The 26,976-nt window shown below is 55.6% G+C and overlaps 1 protein-coding gene across 2 annotated transcripts in view; it reads left to right on the plus strand.

The window, feature by feature from the left end:
* Positions 1–26,976, plus strand: part of ZFAT (zinc finger and AT-hook domain containing) — a 128,396-nt gene that overhangs the window by 100,279 nt on the left and 1,141 nt on the right. Inside the window, exons 13-16 of one of the 2 annotated variants that reach the window (XM_053930164.2) lie at positions 4,695–4,813; positions 7,693–7,819; positions 10,587–10,717; positions 10,969–11,454. In XM_053930164.2, coding sequence (XP_053786139.1) covers positions 4,695–4,813; positions 7,693–7,819; positions 10,587–10,717; positions 10,969–11,058 — 467 coding nt within the window. In that variant the 3' untranslated portion in view covers positions 11,059–11,454. Of the gene's footprint in view, positions 1–4,694; positions 4,814–7,692; positions 7,820–10,586; positions 10,718–10,968; positions 11,455–26,976 lie in introns of those variants that run through there. The other variant, XM_024572202.3, reaches the window with a different exon arrangement.

Raw genomic sequence — 26,976 nt, forward strand, 5'->3', positions numbered from 1 at the left:
GCCTGTGCTCCTGGAGGCTCTGGGGGAGAATGTGTTTCCTCTCTTTTTCCAGCTTCCCGAGGCGCCCACACTCCCTGGCTCCAGCTCCTTCCTCTGTGTTCAGAGCCAGCAACGGCCAGCAGAGCCTCAGGTCACATCATTATGACCTTCTGTCTGCCTCCATCTTACTAGGACCCTGTGGTTACATGCCCCCCCCCCCACCCCCCCGGTAATCCAGAATCATCTCCCCATCTATAAATCCTCAACTGAATCACATCTTTGAAGTCCCTCTGGCCACATAAGGTGGCGTCTTGGCGTGTTGCAGGGACTAGGACGTGAAAGTCTCAGGGGCCCGTCTTCTGCCCAGTGCAGCGCCTTTTTGTCAGGACATGCGCTCTGGTGTTTCCCCCTGAGAGAGCTCCCTGAGAGTTTAAGGAGGGTCCTGGGTCACGGGAGCGAGTGCTGGGCTCAGTTCTCCCGGCTCCCGGAACGTGCAGTCCGTGCCATCCCGAGAAACAGATTACTGAAAATGAAATTAAATTTTCAATAATGTCAGCCACCACAAAGGAGCTCGCATTTTAATGCCTGAAACTCCTCCAGAATATATTGCGTTCCAAAAAGAGCAAAAGATGCCAGGATCGATTTTTAAAATTGCTCCTGAAATCCCTCCTGCTGCCTGGGTCGTCATTCCTTATGAGGAAACTGGTTTGCGGGTGTGCAGTTTCTGTGGCGGCCGCTTAATGTGTCAACACTGCCAGTGACTTCACCGCGTGTCCTCCTGACCTTTCACTGTGCATTGCCTAAAAATTTAATGAAACGAGATAGAAATTAACTTCTCTCAGCTTTGATGTGAATTAACTGGCAGAGTTATTCGTTTGGTCTAGATTTCAAATTTCCATTTGTTCTTTAATTAATGCCACTGTGGCAAAGGTTGAAGTTTTAATTAACGTGGGGCATTATCATATTAATTTTAATTTAAACATAAGGGTGTTTTCCTCCCTAAATTCGTTTTCCATTAAAAAGGACCCCGTGCGGAATTTGTAATTTCGTGGTAGAGCCTACGTGTAGGCCTAGGGAGTTAGCTCTTGTTCATTGCCTCGTATTTGGTCTTTATAGAACCAGCATCAGTTAAAAAAAAAGTGATGAGTCTCACACCCTGGAGGTTTTAAAAGGTGATCATAGGAAAATACACCATTTTAGATGATTAATAAATGAGAACAGGAGGCTGAAAACTAAGTTTCATTACCCTCCAGCCAAGAAAGAGCAAGTTCATTAGATTTTGCCTAAAAAAAGGTGCAGACTGCTTAAGTTTCAGGAAATAGCATCTATGGGAGCTGCCTTTCTTGTAGAATCTTCTCGAAGTTTAGAATTTAGCGTCTGTTGCTAGTCTTTTGCTGACTCTGTCCTCGGTCTCTGTCAGACCCCTGTGCCCTCCCAGCATCGGGAGGGGACACTCTGTCACCACTGGGGTGGCTTCCATCTCCGCTAATGGCTCTGTGGGGAGCCCCCTGCCACCTCAGCGGGTAGACAAGAAATGCCAATTACAGCGGTGCTCTGCAGGGCTCCACTGATGGGGAATGGATTCAGGCTATCCAGCACTATACCTGGGAGGTGCATCCCCATGAGGTGTGTCTGGTCCTGTGTACTTCAGCAAGTCAGCCGTGTCTTCAGGACAGAACTCTCCTACACCCCCCTTGGCGTCCCAGTGAGCAGCAAGTCCATGGGGCAGCCTGAGCACCTCTGTGTTCTGCCCAGGTCTTCCCCCGCCCAGGCCGAGCTCCCTTGTGATATTGGAGCAAGGAGCACTTTTGGACATCGCTGGATGTGCATATCAGGGACACAAAGGGACTGAGTATTTGGGAAGCTGTGGGGCTCCAGACGGAGGCCAAAGAGCCTGGACAAGAGTGCGAATCGAGCGACGCTTGGTGGCAGCACCGGGAGTGAGTGGTGTCACAGAAGCCCAAGAGGAAGAGCCTTGGCCAGAGAATGTTGTCAACAAGGTGACATAACACCCAGAAGTCATATTGGATGGCCGCACAGCTAGCAGTCCAGGATATGGGCCCTGCAGTGACCAGGCTCGGATTCAGTTCTTGACTTTGCAGAGTGACCTCAGAAGGGTCCCCAGCCACCCTGAACCTCCCACCTGATCATGCTACCAGGCAGCTGTGAGGAACACGTGACTTCATGTGTGTGCATCGGGCACAGGGCGGCTGCCCAGAAGTGGAAGATGTGTTTGTTGGTGGCGGTGGTGGCAGCTGTGAGACTAGTAGTAAAATGAAGAGTGCACAGTGTTCCTTGGACTAACCCATGAGCCAAGGAACGGATGAGGAAGTCAGTGACCTCGCAGGTGCAGTGCCAGGAGGGGCAAGGGGCAGAGAGCAGCTTGCTGCGGCATCAGTGTGCGGGGCTTCTCAGGTTCAGCACTGCCTATGTGCAGGGCCAGGCTACCCTTTGTGGTGGGCTGTGCGGTGCTTCCTAGGGTGTTTGGCAGCACCCTTGCTGTCTGCCCGCCAGATGCCCCAAGCCCTCCCAGGTGTAACAACCAGAGATTTCTCCAGACAATGCCAGATGTCCCCTGTCTGAGAGGCAGGGTTACCCTGGTGGAGAGCCGCCTGCCTAAGTAATGAAGAGAGGTGTATTACTTTCTGCTTTAGATTTACAATCTGAATTTCATGATTTTTTGGGTAGGCAGTTACAGTCATGTAGAATAAAATGTAGAAGATTTGGGAGGCCATTTAGCAGGAACTGGCCTCTGAGCCGTGGTCTGTCTCAGAAGGAGCAGGGGCACTAGTCCCCTGGGAGTTCTTGGACTCGGGGACCCTTCCAGTTGGGCTGTGCCTCGGCGGGGTGATGGGCTTTGTCCCCTTTGGGTAAGACTGAACAGAAGTATTTGCTGAGTGCAGAGCAGAGGGGCGAAAATACGAAGGAGAGTGGGGGTTGGCTGGAGAAAGACCTGAGGAAAAAGAGGGTTTTCCAAGACGCAGAGTCGGTAGGACGCATGGACTGAGGACCGGTGGGGTGCCAGGAGCTGGGGCCGGAGCGTGAAACAGCTGGACCCCCTGCCCTCAGCAAAGCGCCACTGGAGAAGGGAGACAGACAGCCGACAGGCACAGGAACGATGCACAGTGCAGTTGCGGGCCCCCATCACGGCTGTGACAAATACACAACCAGGAAGCCCTGCTTTGGCAGGTTCTGTGGGTTTGGAGGGCTGCCTGAGCTAGGGGTGTCAGAGCAGCTTTCTGAAGAGGTGATACTGGAGTTGAGACCCTAGTGTGGGAACAGGGTTGTGGGGGAAGAGCTTCAGGTGAGTGTCCTGAGAGGGGGTGAGCCTGGCTAGTGCAGAGACAGAGACGGAGAGCAGAGGGGAAGGAGGGGGAAGAGACTGGGTCAGAGGAGGCGGGGCTGAGGTTGCAGGGGCCGCAGGCCACAGTGCGTGGCTGGGTCTGTTCCCAGTGGGAGGGGAAGCCACTGGGGGTTGCACGGCTCTGGGGGATGTGGAGTCGTTTGTGGGTTCCACGAGGGTTCTGCGTGCTGGCTGCAGAGTAGAGCAGCAGTGGCTGCCAGGGGACGGGTCACGAGCTGATTGCTCCCCACCGTGCAGAAGATGGTAGTGGCCTGGGCTGGGAGGGGCTGGGATGCTCGGTTGTTGAGTAGGGGGGCATGGCTTCTGTTGGACCGGCATCTCAGGCTGCAGTGGAGGGCAGAGGTCTGTACTGGAGTTATGGGTGGCACTGTCACCAGCTTACAGGTACTGTGCAAAGTGTGACGATTCCCCTAGGAATCAGAGGGCAGGAGGAGGAGCCTGGGGCAGAATGTCTGAGCACCCAGCCAGGGGGCATGGCCTGGGGGGTGTGCAGCAGGCAGCAGACAGACAGTATGAGGGCTCAGTCAGGAGAGAGGGTGGCCTGGTGGGTGGCTGACATCGGAGGCCTGAGGGTCGGGGTGCTCAGTGGAGTGGTACCTCCCTGTACCCAGCGGAGTTTGGAAACTTGGAGCCTTTTAAAAAACTTCTGTAATTGCATCTGAGCATTCACAGTTTACCATATATGTCAGTTAACTGTAAGGCACAGTCCACTTGTCCCATTAGCCGAAGGAATCGCATTACTCATCTTCTGTCTGGCACCTGAAGTACTGGGTGTGCACACGCATCTGTAGGTGTCGGTGGGGGGTGGTTCCAGGCCCCCTCGCGGACACCAGAACTGACAGGCGCTGAATCCCTTACGTGAACTGTCATGGTGTTTGCCCGTGACCCCTGCACCTCCTCCAGCGTACTTTACATCACCTCTAGGTTACTTTCAATACCTAATCCAGTGGACGTGCTGTGCAGATAGATGTATTGTTCAGGGGACAGCGACAAGAACAGGAAGTCCCTGCGGACACAACCGTAGGAGGCCCGTGTGGGACATGTGAGCAACAACATAACTTTGAGAGCGTTTCAGTCCGTGGTTGATGGACTCGTGGACGGGGAACCCTGGGTGTGGAGGGCCGGCAGAATCAAGCTCTCCGCAGGTGTTATTCAATAAAAGGGAAAAAATACATTAAGTTTTAAAACCTCTGCCTCAAAAACAAACCGTTGCTGTTCTGTTCTGACACTAAAGTGAGCTTGGATTGAACACAAAAACAAAAATACTCCCTGGACTCGAGGCGTCTGGGTGGAGGGGGAACTGCTGTGCTTCTCCTGCTGCGAGCGCTCCTTCTCACCCGTCTGCCTCCAGGTGGCCTGAAGTGCCCGGTCTGCAGCTTTGTCTACGGCACCAAGTGGGAGTTCAACAGGCACTTGAAGAACAAGCACGGCCTGAAGCTGGTGGAGAGCGAAGGAGAGCCCAAATGGGAGGTAAGGCTCCGGAGTGTGTTGTTGACCTTGACATTTCTAAATGCAGATACAAACCAGGCAAGCCCAGGCCCCGGGCGCAGACAGTCCCTTGGAACCCTGGGTTTTCTGGCTGGAAAATCTGGGGTCTTTTCAAGTCGTGTGTCATATCGGAGGGGAGTGACTGGGTGGGGTCTGGGCCACGCTGCATCTCTTCCTCCGGGTGGTGTTTAGTCTCTTTTGCGAAGGTCTGTTTGGCTCACCGACATTTTCACTTCAGTTACTCACAAACCCAGAGTTTACTCACCATCAGGGCTACCGATGACCCTGACCCAGATAGTTCTTCTGTAGGGCTGTGCTGTGCGGTTTAGGATCTTTGGTAGCATTGCCGACCTGTGCCTGCTAGGTAGCGCCCCCAGCTGTGAACACCAAAACCATCACCGCCAGTCCTGCCCTGGAGTCACATCCCGTCCCCCCGTCCCCCCGTTCCCCCCCCCCCCCCCCCCCCCGCTGAGGAGCTTTGTCTGAGGAGTCAGCTCAGGACAGCCAGTGGTCAGGAGTAGGCTCGGAGAAGGCTCCTGCAACGTGGGAGGAAAGTCGCACTTCCTGGCTGTGCGGGAGGGTCCCAGAGTGTACGGGCGGGCATTGCACTGGGAGGGGTGTGCCAGTGTGATCCACCAGGTCACACGGAACTGGGGGGGGAACAAAGCGCTCATCTTCCGCAGAAAAGGCATTCGCCGAAGTTCAGGGTCCCCTGACTAAAAACAGTCCGTGGAGTGGAATGTGATGAATGTATCTGTGAGGTGAAAAAATAAGTGTCTGAGTCTCAGCCCCATCAGCCTCTTCCTTCCTGGGCAGACAGTAGAGGGCGTCTCCCTGAAGTGAGGGGAGCTGAAGGTTCCAGGGCGCTGCTCCGCTGGTGCACTGTCCCAGGCAGAGTGAACAGAGATGGGAAGGGGTGAAGGAGCGAAGTGTGGGTATCTGTAGGGGACAGGGTTACATTTTTGGAAAATTCAATAAAAGCAATGGAAAACTACCATAGATGATATATTAAATCAACAATATACTGTCATCAATGGCTTATACATAGAGAAAGCCTTAAGCCAAAGGAGCAGAGATTTAAATGTAAAACAGTGATATTTGACAAATACCAGAAGAAAGCATTAGTGAATTCATTTGTAAGTCAACAGTGTGGAGACCTTTCCCAGCTAGAACTCAAAATCCAGATTCAGTAAGGGAAAAGACTGGGGAAAAAATGACTGCATGGAAAAAATTTTTAAAATCTTCCAGAATAGAACTAAGAGAGACAAATGACAATAAATAAATAAATAAATAAATAAATAAATAAATAAATAAATTCAGCCCTATCATAGAAAAAGGACAAACATCTTTACTTTATAACAGTCTTCTAAAAATAATGACAAAGATCAACAGTCCAATAAGAAAATGAGCAAGAGATCTGAAAACATGGTCAACCTCACACATAATAAATGTTCATTAAAACTAGACAGAGGCAGAGCTTGCTTGGCAAGTCAGCTTGGCAAGAACCCAAACAAGTTCTACCTCCTCCCTGCTGCAGAGGCTCAGGAGAAACAGGTGCCCATGCATTGCTGGTGGGCACGCCAGGTGCTGCAGCCTCTGAAGGGGTCCCCACACCTCCGGTGGAGCTCCGAACCCAACAGACAGGGCTGGTGCAAAGCCAGGCACCCAGGTCCAGAAGGGAGGGAGCAGGCCAGCCCAGACGCTGTTCGCGGGCTCACCTGAACAGCAAGTACTTGCTCCAGCAGCTGCACTGCCACCTGGCTCCCGGGAGTGCCTTGTGAAGACCCCGTCTTTCCTGCACATGGTTATTGTCACACAGAGCTCCCCACGGAGAAGGGGAAGCCATCCCCTATGAACATCCCGGTTTTCACAGACTCAGGTGATCTAGGATCCGGTTGGTGTCGGCTGACACACTGCCTCATCGCAGTTGAAACATGCTTCTCCTGCTTGTTCACACATCCATCAAGTATTTATTGGGTGTGATACATCTGTGAGGCCGAAACACCTAAATGAACATGGCTGCGAAAGAATCGCCCCTGCTCGTCCGAGCCTGTCAGTTGCTGATACCTGCCCGGAGAGCGTACCTGGCTGCTCTGAACTTGGTGTACAGCCCTCCCATCCCCTGTTCATTATCGGTGACAGTAACGCTTCCCACCTTCCAGTTCTGCTCGGACTCCTCATCCATTCCAGAGAGAGGTCATTGTTAGTATCCAGTTCTTGTGGAAGTTGCATTCTCTCCCCCCAGGGACGAGGCACCTAGGAACCTCACTTCAGCTCCTCCTAGCTCGAAGTCCTCTCTTTGCACAGACATGTTTTCTGTGTCCACTTTTGTTTTCTCATGCCCATCACACAAAAATAAGAAAGGCACGAGTAGCTTAGGGTGCCTGGGCTGGGATGTGTGCTGCAGGCTCACACGTGTTCTGTGACTACCACGGCAGCCCCATCCTTCTGCCCTCGCCACTGCTGGGGCGTTCTGCTGGCCAGGTGGCATGAGGCCCTGGGCATGGGGACCACCAGAGGCAGTGCCTGTGGCAGTGGGAGGAGATGGGAGCCACCAGAAGAACACACACAGGAGTCTTTCAGCGCATCTCATCTCTGGGTCTGAACTGCACGGCCTGTTCCCCGAGGCAGGGATGTGCAGCAGGAGGCTCTCGCCCAAAGCTGGTTTTAGAGACTTGTATTTGCAAAGAGAAGGCTTCTCTGTGGGAAGTAGGATTTTCGTTGGAGCAGCTGCCTTCTCAGGTCTGCTAGGTGAATGAGGTGGTGCAAAGTGCTTTGGTTTTGCCTTCTTACATTGCCCTGGGATCCTGGGTAACAGCTGGTCTTCCGGAAGGTCACTCGGGTATCTTGTGTTTATGTAGCCAGCAACAGAAGCTCCCGAGGAGCCCTCCACGCAGTATCTGCACATCACGGAAGCTGAAGAGGACGTTCAGGGGACACAGGCCGCCGTGGCCGCGCTCCAGGACCTGAGATACACCTCCGAGAGTGGTGAGAGGCCATGCCCGTCTCCCCGACGCCTCCAAGTGGGTCTGTGCTGGGCACACGGAATGAGTGGACTTGTGAATGAGTGAGGTCTGTCGTTTGTCCGTCAGTGGATTGGCTTCCCAGTCCCTGCCACGTTTAGACTGCAGAAGTGGCCCCATTGCCAGGCAGGGAGCCCTCTGCCTCCTGAAGGGGAGCCGCTGCACACAGGTGCCATCCTGGAGGTGTGGTTCATGGCCACACTGCCAGGCTTCCCCAAGCAAGGTCACATTGAATGCGCAGGACAACCCCTGAGAGCAGCGGGGCCTCCTGTCCCCTCTCACAGACTCAGGGCTCTTCAGCATGAGCGCTCCTCCGAGAGACACCCCTTTCAGGGCTGGAGCTGGCCCTGCAGTGTAGTCCCCTGAATTCTCACTGGGGCGCTGTCCCCGTTCCACGCTTCATGGTCATCATTCCAGGTGGCTTGTCCCAGGGTCTGCGGGGCCCAGCAGGCGGTGCAGGGGTGGCAGGGCCAAGACTGAGGGCACAGTCTATTCCCATGCAGCAGCTACCTGCAGAGCTGTGGGCCCAGGGCTGCCTGCTTTACACGTCTCCTGAAAAGCCCCAAATCAGGATTTTTATAGCAAATGTCCTCATTTTCAGATATGAGATCCATTTTAAAAACAAGCCACTGTGACAGCCTAGTGGTGATTGGGACATTATGCTAAGAAAACACGTCTTTAATGCTCTTTTTGGAATAGGAGCGGCACCCAAGTTCATATAATGGACCACAGCCCCACTTGTGTTTGGGGGACAGAGGACAGACAAGGGGGATGGATGAAGAAGAAGTATTAAATGGTGACAGGAGATAGGAGTTAGAAAATCGCTGTTTCGGGCCAGTTCTTAAGTCCCCAAACCCCAGGCTATAAGACACCAGCGTGGAGACCTTCCTTGAGCCAGTCGCTAAGGGACGGCGAATCGCCAGGGCTGTGCTGCTGGGGCTGCAGGAGGAAGGGCCCCCGCTTTGCAGCCCTCAGAGCCATGGGTTCTGCAGATGGGCTGGGGAGGCCCCAGCTGTTAACTGCAGTTCCCAGAGTGGAGGCCTTGTGTGAATGTGTTTCCTTCCTTTCTGTTGTGATTGCTGCAGCCCCGCCAAGGCAGCCTGTGCAGCTCCCTCCCCATGGGCTGGCTCATGTCTTCTACAGCCTCCCAGCGATCCAGGGTCTCCTCCTCCTGGCACATGGTCCAGACCTTGTAGTGCACCCGCCCGCCCTGGCTCCCCGCCCAACCCACCTCCTACCTCTGGGCCCTGCTGGCCTCCCCCAGGCCCTGCAGCTCTCCAAGCGATCTGGCCCCTCCCCAGGCACTCCAGTGCTCTCCGAGATGGGGTCCATTTCCTCCCCCACAGCACTGTCCTGCCAACTCCTGCCCATCGTCAGGATTCCCTGCCAGCAGCCCACCTGACTCTGCCACAGGGTCCCCGAATTGCCTTCCTCGCGTGGAGCCATCTGGGAGCTGTAGTAATTTGCTCACAGATCTGTCTCGGGGGCCTTGGAGCCCTGGAAGGGGACGGGAATGTTAGATCTTTGTCTGTGTCCCCTGGGCTGAGCCCTGGGCCTGGCTGCCGGGCAGACTTGATACAAAGTCACTGAGGGAGTAAATGGATGAGGGGTCACACCTTATCTCAGTGAGTTCTTAAGGAAATGAGCTCTGTTATTCTTTGGATTAATCTTTATCTCAGTGAGTTTTAAAGGTAAATGTTTTATTTAGTCTCTGAATGTTCAGAGTTGTTGGCTGTAAGGCACAACTTATATAGCGGGAGAAGAGAGAGAGAATGAGTCGTGAGTGAGTGAGTGTGAGTGTGAGTGTGTGTGTGAGAAGGGAGAAGTGCCTCCCTGGGAGAAGGCCAGGGAGGCACATTTTGAGTGTTCTCCGGTCACGAACATCGTCACTGCGTTGTCATGCCACATCCTACCCTTACACAGAGCAGGGCTTCCCCCGTCTCTTCCTAACCCACCCGCAGTGGGACGTGGCTCTCTGCAAGCCTGTCCAGAAGGATGCGCACGTTGGCGGAGGCTTCATAGTATTCTGGGGACCGGGCAGTGATTTCCCTTTGGTGAAGGAGTGAGGAGGGTCGAGTGCCGTGTCTGGGAGAGTCCCGGGTGGCCCAGCAGACGGTGTGAGCAGCAGGTCTACCCGGTAGCTACCTGACCATGTGGATTCCAACCTTGGGAGAGGATCAGACCAGAGCCCCAGGCTTCAGTTGATTTGGAATGGCCAAGCCCATTGGCTCAGCGATTGAGATGCCCTTGGTTTTCCCAGAGCCCGTGTATTTGGCTCTTGCTGACCCCCTGCCTGCATGCACAAGGGTACCCACCACCGCCTTTGATGCGGTAGCTGGTGCTGCTCAGGCTTCCGTTTTGAGAGGCAGGCTTGTGCCACCGTGTTTGGCTTCAGAACATCTGGGCTTCTGGTGTAACTGCCCAGTGGCCTGAGGCAAGTCTCCCGGCCTTTCCGTGTGGAAAGGCCTAAACTGTACAGTGGGGGTGATACCGTCACGGTGTCCTCTCCTCACGGGGCCGTGGAGGATTTCAGGATGTTTCTATAAAAAGTGCTTTGCAAGCCATCAGGTACCCTATAAATTATTTCTGCTGTCATGGTGAGCAATCACCAAGCGGCCGTTCACCCCCGGGAGGAGGCCCCACCCCAGAGTGGCCGCTCTTGGGGGCTGCCTCTGCAGGCGGCAACCTTCAGTACTGGCGCCCTCAATGGTCTGTTTGTCCCTTCCTCGAAGGTGACCGACTGGACCCCACCGCTGTGAACATTCTCCAGCAGATCATTGAGCTGGGCACCGAGACGCACGATGCCGCAGCCGTCGCCTCTGTGGTTGCCATGGCTCCAGGGACGGTGACTGTCGTGAAGCAGGTAAGGGCCCCCCGCCCCCACCTCTTAAATACTGTCTCCTTGCACTGCCACCCACCCTCTGTTTTTCGGGGCTTTCACTTCCCTAAGGAGAGTTCAGCGTGGAATTGGTGTAGTCTCGAGCTTTCCTTTTTCTGCCTTTGATGATTATGGGTTATATTGTCAGTAGCTCCGTATGACCAGGTGTGTTTCAAGGCAAAGGTATAATAAATATTTGAAAATTCTGGAAACTTTTCATTCATTTCCTTTGGAAGGGTTCCAGAGTGACAGTGAGCATAATGTGGACACATTGGGACACGTCTGTTGTGAGAAGCACCCTCGGTGCCTGGGGCACCAATGAGTGAGGACTGCAGGGACAGCCAGAGAAGCCAGGAGGGGTCCGCAGTGCCTGGGCCTTGTAAATGTCCAGCATCACTCCGATCAGATTTATACAGGATGACTGAACCGATAGGAGGCAAATGATCAATTTGTGAATAAAGGTTACTCCACTTAATTGTCATGCTGTTTGGCTCATTCCTTCCTCTCTGTCCTCAGAGAGTTCACCGTATGTTAAAGTGCAGTGTACCTGATAATTAGATCATCCTTTTCTGCCATTTGTACTGTCTTCTGCGTCATTTTACAAACGATTTAGTCTGCTTCACACAAACACCTAAAAAAACAAAAGCACCAAGCACATCAGAACCAGCATAGACAAAAGTTCAAGTTCATGCAGAAGGTTGGCATGCAGACTGTGGAGTTTTACATAGTTACCCGTTGTTTTAGTCTTTTGGTCGGCAAGCATTCAGTCACTGCCGACCGTTGTCCGGCAGAGTATTGGGGCTCCAGGAGGGACCCGGTGCCTGCCATCGAGGTGTTTGCTCTCGAGTGGGAAGAGACGAAACACAAGTAAGCATGATCGAAAGGATGCTACGTGGTGAGCCAGCGCAGTGGGACAGCAACACAAGGAAAGGGCAGTGAGTGCGGGCTGGGGGCGGTGCCGTAAAGGGCGTCGGGGCAGATCGCCGACGTCTGGGCAGACACCTGGAAGTGGTGTGTGTTAGGGGAGCTGTCGCAGCCCCACTGTGAGCGCGGCCCCACTGTGAGCGCAGCCCCACTGTGAGCGCGGCCCCACTGTGAGGGCCCTGAATGTCGTAACAGAAAAGGAGGAAACGTGCAGCGGCTAACTTAGCGAAAGGGGTCAGATTTGGGGCACTCACAGGGGCATTTCTTACACTGCCCCTCGCCCAGGGACCCTGAGCGGTGGGCCCCAGCCACCCGCCTTTGATGAGGCAGAGACGGCCCTGGCCGTCTGTCTTTAGGATGGTGCCCAGGCCCAGGGTACCCCGCGGAGCGCGAGGTCCCAGCTGCGTAGTTCTCCACATCGACTGCATTTCTTGGTCCATAGAGAAGACTTCCACACCTCAGTGGTGGTCTGACTGCATGTCCTGAAACCCTCCGCCACACAGCGGGCTCTCTCAGGAGTCGGGCGGGAGGAGCCCCACACTTCATCCACCAGGGCCTGCTGTTCCACGTGGTGGAGACAGATCCCTCTTCTTCCGTGCCGAGCACCCCCGTAGCCTGAGTTCGTGCTTCCCAGTCTGCGGTCTCGGGCGGTCTTGTTCCTCCCCTCTGAAAGGCCTCCCTGGCACGGTGACATGTGGTGCCCTGGGCCTGCCTGGCACTCAGGAAGGGTCAGCTTGGGAGGGTGTCAGGAGGATGCCGGACGTCTCGGCAGGCCAGACCCTTTGAGAACTGTAGGAAGGCGGCACCGTCTGTGGTTGGCGTCTCCTTCCCAGGAACTGGGCCGGTCGCTGCTGCTGGGGGCAGGACTTGCTGCACACCTCAGGCAGAGCAGGGCTGCGGGGAGTTGCGGGCCTAGGGCGCAGCGCAGAAGTGCCGCAGGGCATCGGACTGACAGCGTGACCAGGGAGGCAGACGAGCGTCTGTACAACCCGCGCGAACAGCTGTGCCGGGTTCGCAGTGGCGGGCGGTGGCACAGTTCAGACACTCTTCCAGCTCACTGAAAATGCAGGGCTGAGAGAGCGGCGCTGTTGAACAGTCTTGAGTAACTGTATGAGGGGAACGGCCCCCGAGAACGTGTGTCCCGGCCATTCTCCTGTCCGTCTGGCCCAGCACCGAGGACACTCGCCCCCCCCCACCCCCCCCCACCCCCGCCTGCGGTGCAGGGATTGCAGTGCGGCGGGCTCTCTGGAAAGAACACCCTCTGATTTTAGTTGTCCTGTCGTTTAAATTTAAACAGCCCTTTTTGTCAGAGAAATAAACTAGTTTCCGTTTTCTCCTTTGAATAAAATGGTTCAGGGCTTTGCGGCAGGGAGCGTGTACCTGTTTAGGAGGGCGCCCAGGCCACTTGCACAGGCGCTGGCGCTCGGGTCAAGGCTCCCCCTTCACCGGGCCGGACTGTGATGTCGGGACTTCGTCTCTGTCCAGCTCAACACATCACACAGAGCAGTTGCTCAAGAAATGCTTATGAATAGGGTACACTGTGGGTTTCACGTTTTGATTCTCCAATTATGTCCTATAAATTATTACATCCCATAGAGAAAAAAGCAGGAACACCTTGTCATAGAGTACATGCTCTGTATTGCAGGAAACGTGTAAAGTTACTGTCGGAGAGCCCATTTTGAGATCTTTTTAAAGTCTCCTTGCGCACACACACACACACACACACACATCTGCCACAGGGCCAAAAACAAATTTTCTTTTCCATGTTAAAAGGTACAGTTTATGCTGTTTATAATTTATTCTTTCATGCTGCATTGGTGTAAGTTAAAAAGAATCTTTGCATCAGAGTTTGCCAGTGATAATGGGAAGTAATGAATCTGCAGTCCTTTTGGGCTTTGGGTTTCGGGATGAAAATCAGGGCAGGCCTGGATGCTGTATGGACTGAGGGAGGTCGGGAAGCAAAAAGCGGACCTCTGACTCCAGCGCCCCATGACCACCCCTGGGCTGACCCTCCTGCCTCCCAGTGCTTCCGTTTGGCCCACCTGGGTGATCCAGGGCACCCTCCTTGTTTCGATTTACCCTCATTGGCAGAGTCCCCTTTGTCATGCAAGGTAGCATTCTCAAGTCCCAGGGATTCTGAGACCCTCGTCTTTGGGGGGTGGAGAGCACTCTTCTGCCTACCAGGCCCGGTTACAGGGTTCAGCCAGATTCTGATCTCAAGACGCAAGTAGTCTCTTGAGGGAAATGATTTCTTCCTGCCTGCCAGCCACCGTCTGGGCCCTTGGGATGTCGCAGTGAACAAAACAGATGAGTAGTGTGGTTGAGGGCCTGCGATCTACTGAGAGAGTTAGCTGATGCGTGTGCATATCATAAATTAGTAGATAACATAGTTTGTTAGAAGAAGATGGAAAAAAACAAGCAGAACCGGTCAAGAGAGTGGAAAACGCAGATGTCAGTCGGCAGTTCCCAGCAAGAGTGATGACTGCTTTGGAGAGGTCGGCCAGTGCCCGGAGTGCTGCCAGAGCACCGGGGGTTCCCCTCCTTGAGCCTGGGTCTGGGGTAGGGCAGGGGTGGGCGCCCTGGTGCCCCAGGGGAGTCCTGGAGGGCTGCTGGGCGTTGTGGGGGGCTGGGCTCCCGCAGAGGTAGAAGTCGTTCTTGTTGGGCCCCCTCCCTCAGAGTGACCCCTGCAGTAGTGACTGACCAGCGGTGCCTTTTGTTGACAGCCCTGTGTCTCCAGCCCTGTCCCTGGTTCTCTGCGTGTCCCTCAGGATTGCCACTCTTCTGTTTATTGTTTTCCCTCCATGTGCTGGACGCTTCAAAGCTGTCAGTCAGGGCCCAGTGGCGGGGGGGACAGGGAAGGATCAGTGCCCGCTTCCCCATGCAGACCCTCAGCCTGGCGTGGTGCAGAATTATGCCGCCATAATCTTGTTCAGATTCCCAGGTGCTCTTCCCACATGCTTACCTGCTGATTTAGAAAAACAACAACACCCCCACCCTCAAATTCCAGTGTTGCCCAAAACAGCCCACCTCTCCCAGCGGCTTCACGTGCCTTCGTCAGCTCGGGCAGGTCCCCCGTGGTGGTTGGAGCTGGAGGGTGAAGTTGAGGGCAGGGCAGGAGGAGAGGAGCAGGCAGAGCCCCTTCCCGGGACCAGTACGCAGTCTGAGCCGCAGTTTCAGCCGCAGACCTCTCTGGAAGAAGGCGTGTCGCGTGTGGGTGACCAGCCGACACCGGAACTGCGGCGTGCTGTACAGAGCTCATTGGTTTTGCAAGGACGTGCAGTCCAGTGCTGTGGCGGACCACAAAGACCAGTTACCTGCGTGCAGGGAAGCTCAGATCCAGCCCGCCCTGTGTTTAATGCGAGGCCCTGAGCCCTCTGGTCCCTGGACCCCTCTCGCCCTGTCTGCCCGTCTGTACAAGGGCATCTGGTGGGTGGAAGCCGCTCTGCTCAGAGGCGCCTCACCCTCTATGGTTGCTGGAAGGGGAGCCCAGAACCAGCCCTCCCCCGCCCCAGGGGGTGGGTGTTGACCATTTCTTGACTCGTGGCAAAATAATGGGATGAGGGGACCAGAAGGTAATTTGTGTGAGGCTTCAAAACCCATTTTCCTTATTTTCTAAAAAACAATTATTCCATTCTATTAACTCGATTGTTTAGCTGCACAACAAGAGGCTAAGAGAAGATTTGAATCAATGTAAGAAACTCATCCTCCCCCTGCGGCCAGGACACAGGAGACGCGCGCCACCTGTGTTGCAAAGTGGGACTGAGCTGAGATCGCCCCCACCCTACCCACAAAAGGGGTGTGGTGAAGTACTTCCTGTGTTGGTGTCCCTTTAAGCTCAGATACATTGTGAGTCACTGGGATTGGCCTTTCCGTGTCCCCCAGAGGCACTTTGGGGCTCACACTGTAGTGCAGACAGATCCCCCCTGACTCAAGGCATCCGTCAGAGTGCTGGAAGGAGTGGGAAGACCAGTCCTCTCTCCGCCCTGCACTGTCCCCTTCAGAACCTCCTTTGTGTTCCGGTCACGTGCCTGGGAGTGTGAGGCAGCGTCAGCACGGCAGGTTTGCGTGTTTCTACGCCGCAGTGAAAGCCTGGCATCTTCCGTCCTGTTACTCATTCCACTTCCCCCGCCGGTGGCGGTGCCCCTGCTCCGGCTTGGCTAAGCAGTCTTTCCCGCAAGGTTAAGAGTGTCTGTGTCGCATGAGAACCGGTAGTGCCTGCAGCTTCTGCCTGCTGTAACTGCTCCTGCGTTCTGTCACTCCACTGTGCGCTGGGGTTGTCCCATCCGTCCCACACCCGCTGACCCTGCGGTGCAGTGACCCTCGTGATGGATTCACCTGCCTGCGGAAGGCCCGTGCGAGGGGATCGCATGCGTCTCCCATGGGCGAGCGGACCCTTGCACACTCGGGCTGAGAGCGACGAGGCCCCTGCCTCCTAGCCTCAGATGCGCCAGCTCGGTTCTGTCACTCGGCCCACAGATGCCGACGGCCCACACGGACGTCTTCCACCTTTGCAGTCCCTGTCGTTTTGGTCTTTATCCTGAAGTCCTGGTGACTGCTTTCTTTTCTCTTCGTCCCTTATCATGGCCCATGTTGCGGGGGTGACCAGTTTTCAACTGCCTGCTCTGGTTAGTTAGGTTTGGCTCCTGCCTGGAGACGGCGTGGTGCCATTTATTTGATCCTGGGGCTTGTGCCGACGTTAATCACACCAAGCTCCTACTGGTGCATCCAGGAAGATCCTCTGGAGACACTTTCATACCCCTCACCCCTCACAGCACGACTGTTCCACTGTCACCAAAAGGGGACCTTCAGCATAAGCATCCAGAGACAAAGACCTCACTGAGGTTCTTGGCCAGGGGCTCCTGTCCCTTGTCACTTCATGCCGTCTGTGGTGCTTTGTAGCCTTCCTTTGTTCCCCCTTCACCACTTGAGTCTTTTTTCTTTGCCTTCAATAAAACTCAGCTCAGAGGTTCCTGCCTCTGGTATGATTTCTGGCGGCTGATACCCCAAACCGCATTCTCTGCCATCGCTTCTATGGCTTGCCGAGTCCTCTTGTTCCAGAGTAGTGACTGCAAATTCTGTTTCTCTGTGAAAGTTTAAAAGCAAAAATAAGGCCCGTGATGTATCTGTGGCCCTTTGGGGAACTGTCTGAAAAAGTAGAGGGTAAAGGCTTTCCCCTCTCCTGCTCCAGCCCCCTCTTTCACATGGAACATCTTGAACCCGAACGTTGCTTCTCTCTCCTCTTCCTCTCCCTAAGCCCCAATTTTCCTATTACGGCCCACACCGTTGCTGCATGGTTGGTATAATTTGCAGGGTCCCACTTTCTTTGAGTTTGAATACTGTTGGTTTACTCCTGTTTGCGTGGGTGCCCACTTCCTGGTGCAAGTCCATGGCCAGGGCGGCTGGGTTGCCATTGGTCCTCCCTGCTCTGCTTGGTCACCCTGCCAGCTGAGATCACTCAGTCTCTTTGAGGTTTGGGGCAAGTTTTTTGCTCGCTCCAGGAAGGCAAGCACGTTTCATTGTGTAAAAGTTGCATTAATTTTGTGTCTGGGAATAATTTAACCCCACAGCCCCCCGTCCTGGAGCCATTCTGAGTAACTCTCTTAGAGGAGGCCCTGGCAGGCTGATTTGGAAGAGCAGATGCGGTGACATCATGCAGCCTCGGGCCCAGAGTAAAGGGGAGTGGGGGCAGGGGCCCAGAGCAAGAGGGGTGCAGAGATGGGAGAGCCGGCCAAGGGGCAGATGCACCAGGAGAGTCAGGGCTGGCAGCCCTTCCTACCCTGAGAGAGAAGCCCAGAGAGCCAGGAAGCATGGGCGTGTGGGTTTGCCAGCCAGGAGGCAATGTCCTCGCAGAATTTTAGCTCAGGGTCTCAGACTGTGCGCTCCGCGCAGGGGGAGGGATTTCTAAGCTGAGATGGTGCTCAGGGTGGAATGGAGAACAGAGGACCCGTGAGAGTGGGGTCCACAGTTCCCCTTTCTGACCTTAGACCTACTTGGCCACTAACGCACTCACCTGGCTCCATTTGATGAGTGATAGAAGTGGTTTACGTTTTGTTTAGATAAACGTTGTTCAGCAGAACATGGAAATGCTCCACCCTGGGAGTTCAGCTTGTCTTTCTCTCTTGGGCAGGGGCTGTGGCTGTGGGAGGCCCTGGGAAGAACCCACTGCCACTGCTTCCAGCTGCATTTTCCTTGTCCCCTCCGCCTCAGGGAGGCTGCAGGTCACCTCTGTGGACAGGGAAGGAAACTGGGAGGAGACGGATTGTTGAGTCCCAGGGTGAAGAGTCCGCCCTGGGGGAAGGAAGCCCAGTGCTTCCCCAGCACACAGAGGGAGGCCCTGGGGAGCGAAGTCAGGAAGGTGGGGTCAGTCGTGTCCTGCAGCTTCATGGAGCACCTGCCCGTCAGGTAGCCACGGTGCTCGCAGTGAGAAAGGCAGGAGCCTGCCAGGACGGCTGCCTGGGGAATGTCGGTGAACATCAGGAGGGTGGAGGGCGTTCTTCCTGAGTGACTTGCAGAGGGAATGTTTTTCAGTGGTGGATAGGATTTCAGTGACAGGAATGTAAGCAAGCCCTGCCCAACCCCAAGAGCTGCCCGTCTGGAGGGGCTGCCTGGCAGCACTGAGGCTTGCCAGGGAGAAGCACGTCCCCACGTGTGAGGTGCCCGCCGACAACGCGGTGCCCCCGTGCAGTGCCTGGCACGAAATAGAACATCAGCCCGTGTATCTGTGCTTAGAGGTCAAGAAAGTCCAGCATTGTGCACAATGAACTGTCTGAAGCCTGGGCAGTGAGGAGCTCCCTCCTGCCCCCGCTGTCCCTGTGCGTGGGCCCTGACTCTCTTGCAGGGAGGTTTCCAGTCATCTCTTGGGGTGCACACTGGAATAATACGGCTCGATGAGTACTGAGGGCCTGCTGTGAGCCAGGTGCCCTGTGGACGTGCTGTGGAGGGGGATGTGCTGGGCGCCCCCTGGGGGGATGGCCCCCGGTAGCACCCTCCCCGCACAGGCACACAGGTGCCCCATCGGCTCAGTTCTCACACTGTCCGCCCATCTACCACAACTGGCCAGGGAAGGACGTTCACCTCAGTCAGATGGCTGCGGAGACCCCACTCAGTGTGTGGACTCCTGGGCACAAGGCACACGAGCTGTGCTTGCCATGTACCCCTCTTTCTGCCGCCTAGGTGTCTTTCTCTGACCCCTTCTGCCTGTTGAGCCGTCTGGCCCACGTGGAACCCTTTCATCCTCGTGTGGGGGTGGATGGGCCCTGGGAGGTACCTCTCTCCCAGCCATGAGCCTCGTCCTTCCTGTTCCCGGCAGGTGAGAGCCAGTGGACAGGTTCCTTCCGGTGCCCTGGTGCGAGGGACAGGGTGGAGATGCTGGCCAGCGAGACCCTGCAGTGGCCCAGAGAGCAGGAGGCACGCACGGGATGGGCCTGGCTGTGTTTAGCTGGAAATCTTTACAGTTCAGGCTGTGGACTGTTGGTGGGATCGGTACTTTCAGAAAAGAAAAAGTGTCAGCTGTCTACTCACAACGTGGGGGAAAACGGGGGGAGGGGGGCTCCTGCCCTCTTCCCGGGGCCATGAGTCACTCACTACTCAGACTCCCCCCTTTCAAAGGCTTTAAATCTCCGCTGACCTGTGCATGGTCTCTCCCTGCCTGTGAATATCTTTTGCTGCTTCCACAAGTTTCTTTCCTTTTTTTGGTCCTATGTATATATATATATATATATATATATATATATTTCTACAGTTGGGGATTTATGATGCTTCGCCCCCCATAAACCATACTTATTTATACCTTTTCTTTCCTCTATTGAATTCAGGGTGCTATTTACTGGTTCCCTTAGTTTCCAGCGCACACCACCCCACCCCAGCCTGGGGCTGAGAAAGTTGGTGTGCTTGCTCGTTGACCTTGCAAAGTGGGCCGGCCACTTTGAGCATGCCAGAGGAAGCCCTGGACCAGTAATAGTTTAAGGGAGTGACACCCCACCTGCTGGGGAAAAGCTCCTTCCCCAGAGCTTACGTGCACCCAGGGGGCTAGTCCACCTAAAAGGATGGACTGGGTTTCATTCTCAGCGTTTGGTTCTGGGTGGGCTTTTGTCTCCCTCCCATGAATCCTCGCCCTATCATGGAGTCTGAGACTTTCTGTGATGGAAGGGATCGTAGAAGGCGTTCATAATGTCTGACTCCTGGGAATCCCAGTGTCCAAAGCCAGGGTCCACCCCTTCAGGAGGCCGTCCCTGACCACCGCCCACTCCCTGCCCTGGGTGTTCAGAAGGGCCCAGGTCCTTCCTGCTGGACCACGGGCTCTCAGCGTGGGGAGCGGGTATGGGACTCACGGGTGTTTCCGGCGTCCACCAGAGTGTCTTACGTGTGGGACGTTCTCGGTGGAACAGCAGAGAGCTGAGAAGGAACCTGACACACCTGGGAATCTGCGTAGGAGAAACGTGAGTGCGCTTCTGTCAGTGATGGCTGTTCCCTCAGCAGCTCGCCTCTTAGAGGGGCCATGCACGGGGGCCACTCCCCGTGTGTCCCCCGGAGCAAGTGCTAATGTGATGTTGTCGCATGTCCCTGACGCCATCTGAGGATGTGACACCTTCGTGCCCATACACATGCCCGTTGCACACACACGCCCCTGAGCCCGTACACGTGCACACACGCACACCCCCGTATGCCTGCATGGAGGCATGCACATTTGCACATAGACATGCGTACACAAATATAGACACAAGCACACCCACTCCCCACACTCACGTGCACGCACACCCACACTGCACACACCGGCCCACCTCCTCATGGGAGCTCCTGTCTGAGACTCTTTGCATCTCCCAGACTGGGTCCCGTTAAGCCCTGCCCATCACGGGCGCTCAGCACCGTCTGTGTGCTGACGACAATGGCTGGGCCCCCAGTGGCGTTCTCAGTGCTGCGTGCTTCCCCAGACCACAGAGGGCCGATGGTGGCCGGCCGCCCGCAGGTCCCGAGAGCCAACCCTGGGAGCCGAGGGGCATCGGCAGGGCTTCCCTGTGTGCTGCCTGCTGCAGCCCTGGGTGCCGTCCCTTTCAAGGACATTAATGACACTTGCGAGAGGACTGTTCCTCAAGGCACGGTTTAATAAATAGGCACCTGGTTCAGCTTATTTAAAAATGGGTTTGAGGTGGGAAAGTGCCTGGAGCGAGACCGTCTCCCTGCCGTGGCAGAGCTGAGCCGACAGTGGTTTTTCCCCAGAAAACGGGAAGGATGATCCCTGTCCTGGAGTCCCTCAGACTGGGACGTCCCAAGTGAAGGTGCTCAGCAGCTTCCCAGCCTGACAAGGGTGACAGGCTTGAGGGAGGGTGCTGCGGACGTGGGCAGCCCCAGAATGCAGGGGCTTTGGTGGCGATTTTCATTCCAAAGGGTGATAAACTGAATAGACATTAAACTGATCCCCCCCCCCGCCCCCCGCCGCTGGTGTCATTCTGGTTTCCCATTTTCAGGCCAACAGAGGCTTTATTTATCTTTCTTTACTATTTGTCACGGATTTACGTGCCAGGAGCTGCGTTAAAACAGTGTGGTAGGTTCCACTGAGCCTGACTGTGCATGAGAAGCCTAGTGGCCGTCTGGACGGGAGTCGCAGGCGTCTGTTCAGGTGGTTGAGCCTGGGAGGAGCCTCTGGGGACCGCAGCCCCTGTGGCACGAGCGTGGGACAGGGGGCCCGGGCTCCAGGAGGCACTCCACAGTGTTCCGAAAGCTCGGGTGAGAGGCATGGTGCAGAGAGTGCTGTTTCCTGTAGTCACCAGCAGCTTTTGAAACGTTCCCTTACAATTCCCAGCTAATAGGAGCCTTCGCTCTTTTCTCCCTGCCGCCTCTGTGGGATCCAGTCTTTGTTCCCTGATTAGCTTTTCTTTGTCATATTCCCACGTCCTTGGATGTCTCTGGGCTGTTTGGATGTCCTGGGGAGGGATCGTGGTTGGGGCATTGTATGACATGGAAAAACACGTGTTAGGGTGTGGAAGAGCCACTCCGGGCTGGCTTCCCCACAGGCCCCCACTTTCTGGCTTCTTCCTGTTTGGCAGGACAGCTCCCTTCACACACTCCGGCCAGTGTCAGGTCTCCGTGCCGACCTGGTGGCCGGGAGGAAGCTGTGCTCCCTATCTCTGCCTCTCTTGGGCATTCTGTGGCATCTTTTCTGAGGCAGGGGGCAGTCCACAGTGTGTTCTTATATTTTTAAATTGACTTTAGAGAGAGAAAGGGTTGGGGAGAGAGAGGGAGAGAAACATGGATTTGTTCCACTTATTGATGTATTCCTTGGTTGATTCTTCTATGTGCCCTGACTGGGGCTTGAACCCTGCAACCTTGGCATATAGGGATGATGCTCTAACCAACTGAGCCACCCAGCCAGGGCCAGGGCATTCTTACTAAAGAGGACATAGGAGTGTGAGGAAAGATGGCACCAGGGTCACATGCTAGAGGGGGAACCAAGATAATGTGTCCCCGGCACTGCAGCCCCTACTGGCCGGGCCCTGTGCTGTGGATGATGACCTGGCATCATCTCTCCATCAAAGGGGCCTGGGGACCATGCTGTTGCCTGCACTGAACTGTCTCACAGCCTGGGAGGAGGCTAGGGGCACAGGAGTGGCCAGAGAGCAGGTGCGGGGCCCCTGGCCTGCCCTTAACCCACAGTCCCCTCTGCAGCTGGGGCACTAAGACTCTGAGGGTGTGGTGAGGAGGACTGGCTACAGGCCAAGTGCTTGACATGGGGTCCGACACAGCCCCGGGAGCTCTTCTTCCTCCTCTCCTCCTCTTCCTTCTTCCTCCTGTTCCTTTCTTCCTCCTCCTCCTCCTCCTCCTTACAGATTGTTTGGAAAGCTCTTAGCCATGACAAGACGGTGTGACCTCAGAGCCTCAGATGTGTCCTCAACACCACTCTGTGTTTGCGGGACAGCCTGTTACCATTTACCCGAGGGCCAGGCACCACAGCACATTTTACCCATGTTCTCCCAGGAAGCAAACCCGCCCTGCAGCTCAGACCGAGCCGTTTCTTGGAGTGGATGGGGAGGGGCAGCGTTAAGACCAGAAGGTGGAAGATCAGGCCCTGGTCCCAGACCTGGGGCCCTGGGCAGTTGTTTCCTCTCTGGGCCTGAGTTCCTCTTCTGCAAGATGAGGGATGGACCTTCGGGACTTTAGGAGCCAAAAGGGGTCGTTCCATGGACGGTGTGCCCCCTCCCCACCTCTGAATCATCTGGGTGGGCTCCTGTCTGACAGAAACAGGGCTGGCCACTGCTCCAGACTGTTCTCTGCGTCATCACTTCCAGGTTCTTCTACCCATGGAAAGCTCTGGACCTGCCACCAGCCCCTCCCACGTGCCTGCCCAGACTGTGGCTCGGGGTGGGGACAGAGAAGCTCGTCCTTGCTGTGGGAGGCGGGTGCAGCAACGCATGGAATATAATAGAGCCATGGGAAAGGGTTCTGTGGGGGCCACACAGGGATGGGAGTGCAGGGAACCCCTTTTCCTTGAGGGTTCCCCCAGTCAGGGCACTTCTAGGGAGTGTCTGGGATGTAGGGAGAAAGCATAACCTGCTTGGAATGGTGTTTTCAAAGGAAGTGGAGAGGGCAGCGGGGGTGGGGGAGCAAGCAGGACAGGCAGGAGAGGAGGGAGAAGGCAAGACAAGTGAGGCACGTGCACTAGAGAGCGAGCAGGCACCCGCCAGTCAGCCTGCAGCCCTGAAGGGCAGGGCCGGTGGGCAGCTGAAGCTCCTCCTCCTCCGCAGCGGAGCCAGCAGAGTGCCTGGCCTGACAGTCAGGTCCAGATCCCGGAAGGACACTGGAGGCGGGCAGAAGTGTGGGACTCGGGCCCGGTTTCAGGAATAATTTGTACGGTCCCCCAGGTTAAGGATTTCTATTAAGCTATCTATGCTCCTCATAATTTATCTGCAAGATGTGTTAGATCCAGCGTTTGGGGAGAATGGAGTACCCATCTCGAGGGATAATGGTGCTGTGGAGCCGTATTATTTCCCCTGTGGAGAGCAATTTTCAGCCCGTGCTAACAGATTAGGCTCCTGGAGGGATCATTTGAACAAGGAAGGTTGAGAGCTAGACAGCCAGCCATAAACTGCCTGGGATGGGTCAGAGTAAGAATTAGCCTGTCCACCTGTGACAGGTGGTCCCTTCAGCCCCTGTCACACTGCACCCTCTGAGGCAGGTCTCTGGACTTGGGGTCACCCAGAGCAAGGTCCAGCTCTTGCTTTTTCCAGCTGTTTGACTTCCGATGAGTCCCTGGACCACTGGAAGCTTCCGTGTCCCTGCTTGTGAATGGGAACAGAAATGCCCCCCCCCCCCAGAAGACGTTGTGCAGAGATGCTCAGGATGACGCATGGGAGAGTGTCCAGTGAGCTGCAGGGGCGGGGTGGACGCCGGGCTCTGCGGGATGGAAGGAAGTCCATGGTTTGCAACAACATAAACGAGAAACAGAGTGTGAATCATATCATGCTGGGGTGCATGGAGGCGGGGGAGGAGCACACTCCTCAGAAGCCTCATGAACCCCTTTGTAAAGCAGCCTCCCACCGCGTAACCCTCTACAGCGTTGGTTCCCACATCGGCTGCATGCAGAGCACGGTGGCTGTGGGGTGGTGCCTGCGGGGCTGGCACAGCTGCTCAGACAGCTCATGGGAATGGAGAGGTGGCCCCAGGGCGGGCGGCAGAGGGCCTTTCTGGACGTTGCTAGCGTTAGATGCTCCATGAAATGACCACAGCAGGGTGCAGCCCCCATTGCACGTGTGCCGACTGAGAAGATGCTTTTTGCGGGGCTTTTGTGGAAGGCACTTCCACCTCTGTCTCCATCGCTCTCTCGGTCCCAAAGGACCCTGTTGGCTATTCTCGTAATTAGCAGTGGATGCATTTAATGGAGATTCTAGCAGACAAAATGCTGGAGCTGAAAACTGGAAGGAGAAATGGAGAAAGGATTACCTTTAAGTGGACTTAATACTTAGAAAAGGAATATGGTCAAATAAGAGTCAGCGTTTTTTGGTGAGTGAGGTGTAATGCCCGTTCCAGGCAGGTTTCCATCCACAGAGGCTGCAGGGTGGGTGACAGCAGGGCCCTCCTTTGAAAACCTGCCCTGCCTTCCCCTGCAAAGTCACGTCTCAGTCTTTCAGCCGGTGATTGGGGCTCAAGGTCTGACTGTGAACTTCGTTTCAGGCCTCCTCTGCCCCTGCTTCCCCACCGCTTGCTCTCCTCTGGCTTAGACGCGTTAGGCCTCCCTGAGAAGCTCCCACATGCTCTCCACTCAGGAGTGGGGGCTGGCGCCTGGCTCTGCCAGGAGCTGAAGCCTCGGAGCAGGTGGGGAGTCCAGAGGAGAAGTTGGGGAGGGGATGGAGCAGTGCTCCAGGCTTCGTGGGTGGGCAGAGGAGCAGCGGGGGTGCCTACAGTCTGGGAGAGGGCTCGGAATGGAGCCCGGGGAGGGTTGTGGAAGCAGCCAGGAGGCCGGCTCACAGCATCAGGTGGCACACTGTCTTCTGGAAAGGTGAAGACAGAACTCTGTCCGGTGGGTTGGCCACTGAGGGGTGGCTGGTGGCCGGGGTGGGGGGATACGGGCAGCTGCGTGCTCTTTGCCCAGGCCCTTCCCTCCACCTGTATCATCTGTTCACCTGATGAGCAGTGGGTTTGCTTTGCACAGCGAGGTCATGGGACCTTGGCATAAATCACCCGTGTCCCTGTCTTTTTCCTTTGTGTGGATGTGACTGACAGCTAAGAGGAGAGAAGCATTAGTGTGTGTTCCCTCCCCTGTCCCCTACTTTCTGTCAGGTCCTCGCTTTCAGAGTGAAATAAATCAATGTTTACTTCTAAAGTCTTAGTTCATAGTACCTTTTCCCATTTAAATGAAATTGAAACAAGCAGTAAGAGAAGGAAAAAAGGTCTCGATTCACTCCAGAAAAACAAATGTATTAATACATTTATCAGGCTAAATGTATTAATAATTTCCACTCAGAGCAGCTCTCTACCTTCTGGTGAGTTCTGTCACCCAGATTAAAAGTCCCTTCCAATGCACGCCTGTGGGGGGTCCCGCCCCAGCGGACCTTTTCCATTGCTCTCTCTGAACAAAACATGAGCCCTCCCAGCTGTCACAACGCCTCCTGCTCACAGGGATCGGTACAGTCATGGGGCTGGAGTGAGACCCCTCTAAGTCAGCTGGGGTCTCCAGAGATGGTGTGGAGTTATGGCATGTCACCGAGGGATGGGCAGACAGGAAGAAGCCCCCAGGGGCAGCCGGGATAGGAGTCAGAAGTGTCACGAACAGGACCTCATGGAAGCTGCCTGAACAAGTGCTCCTCTCTCCATCTCTCTTGGGAGTCATTGCTACCTTCTGCCCTTTCTGCTCCGCTGACCCCACCCACCCACCCTCCGTGCACTGCCGCCTCTCAGAGCAGCTCAGAGCAGCGTGGCCCTGCAGCCCGTGGCCCTGTCTGCGGCTGTCTTCCCCAGCACACCGGTTGTGGTCTCTGGCAGCTAGTGGATCATTATTCAGCAAGTACGGATCCTGTGCTGTGTGCCGGGCATCAGGCTTGGCTCTGGGGAGGGACTGTGCGAGGCAGCACGGTCCCTGCCTTCATTCAGCTTAGTGAGGTAGCACCTGATGGACTGACAGCAGTGGGTTCAGTGAGTGAGTGCGTGGCATCCGCAGGCCCTTCAGGTAGGGGTAAGGAGCACTGGGAGTGAACAAACGAAGGCATAGGAAGGGCAGTGATGTGAGAAAGCGCCTACTGTGTGCACAGAGCTCCTTGAGCTCTCCCGGCATCCCTCAGATGTGGCGAAACTGAGGGTCGTGGGCCAAGGTGTCTGGTGCTGGGCCTCCCGGCTGCGAGTGGTAGAGCTGCTGTTGGAGCCATGCTTCGAGCAGCACAGAGCAGGCGCTCTTCCCACGTTGCTGTCGGAGCCCCCTTGGAGAGTCTGTGTCTCTCACATCCTCCAGGAGTCCTCGGACTCTCCTGGCCCTAGGATTCAGCAGGTCCCCTCCCCTGGCAGGTGCACTTGCCTGCCCAGCCGTGTGGCAGGGGACTTGCCCGGGCAGGCCGCCGCCCCCCAGGGCTGAGGAGTTAGTGTTGATAGACACCGCCTGGGGAAAGTCATCCCACAGGGTACCCACTCCTTCCTAGGTGAGGCTGCTCTTCAGACCCAGAGGGGAGCTCCCAGAGCGTGTGGAGAGGCAGACAGCACAGATACACCTAGTCCCTTTCTCGCCGCCAAATGGACCAGCTCTGAAGTTCCAGCTGTCCGCGCCCACCCACTAGCACAGCCTCAGTAAAAAAGTGCTAAGGTGCCTCCTAACCTCACACCCTTGGCGACCCCCACATCTG

Source organism: Desmodus rotundus, chromosome 8, assembly GCF_022682495.2.
Source record: "Desmodus rotundus isolate HL8 chromosome 8, HLdesRot8A.1, whole genome shotgun sequence".
NCBI lineage: Eukaryota > Metazoa > Chordata > Mammalia > Chiroptera > Phyllostomidae > Desmodus > Desmodus rotundus.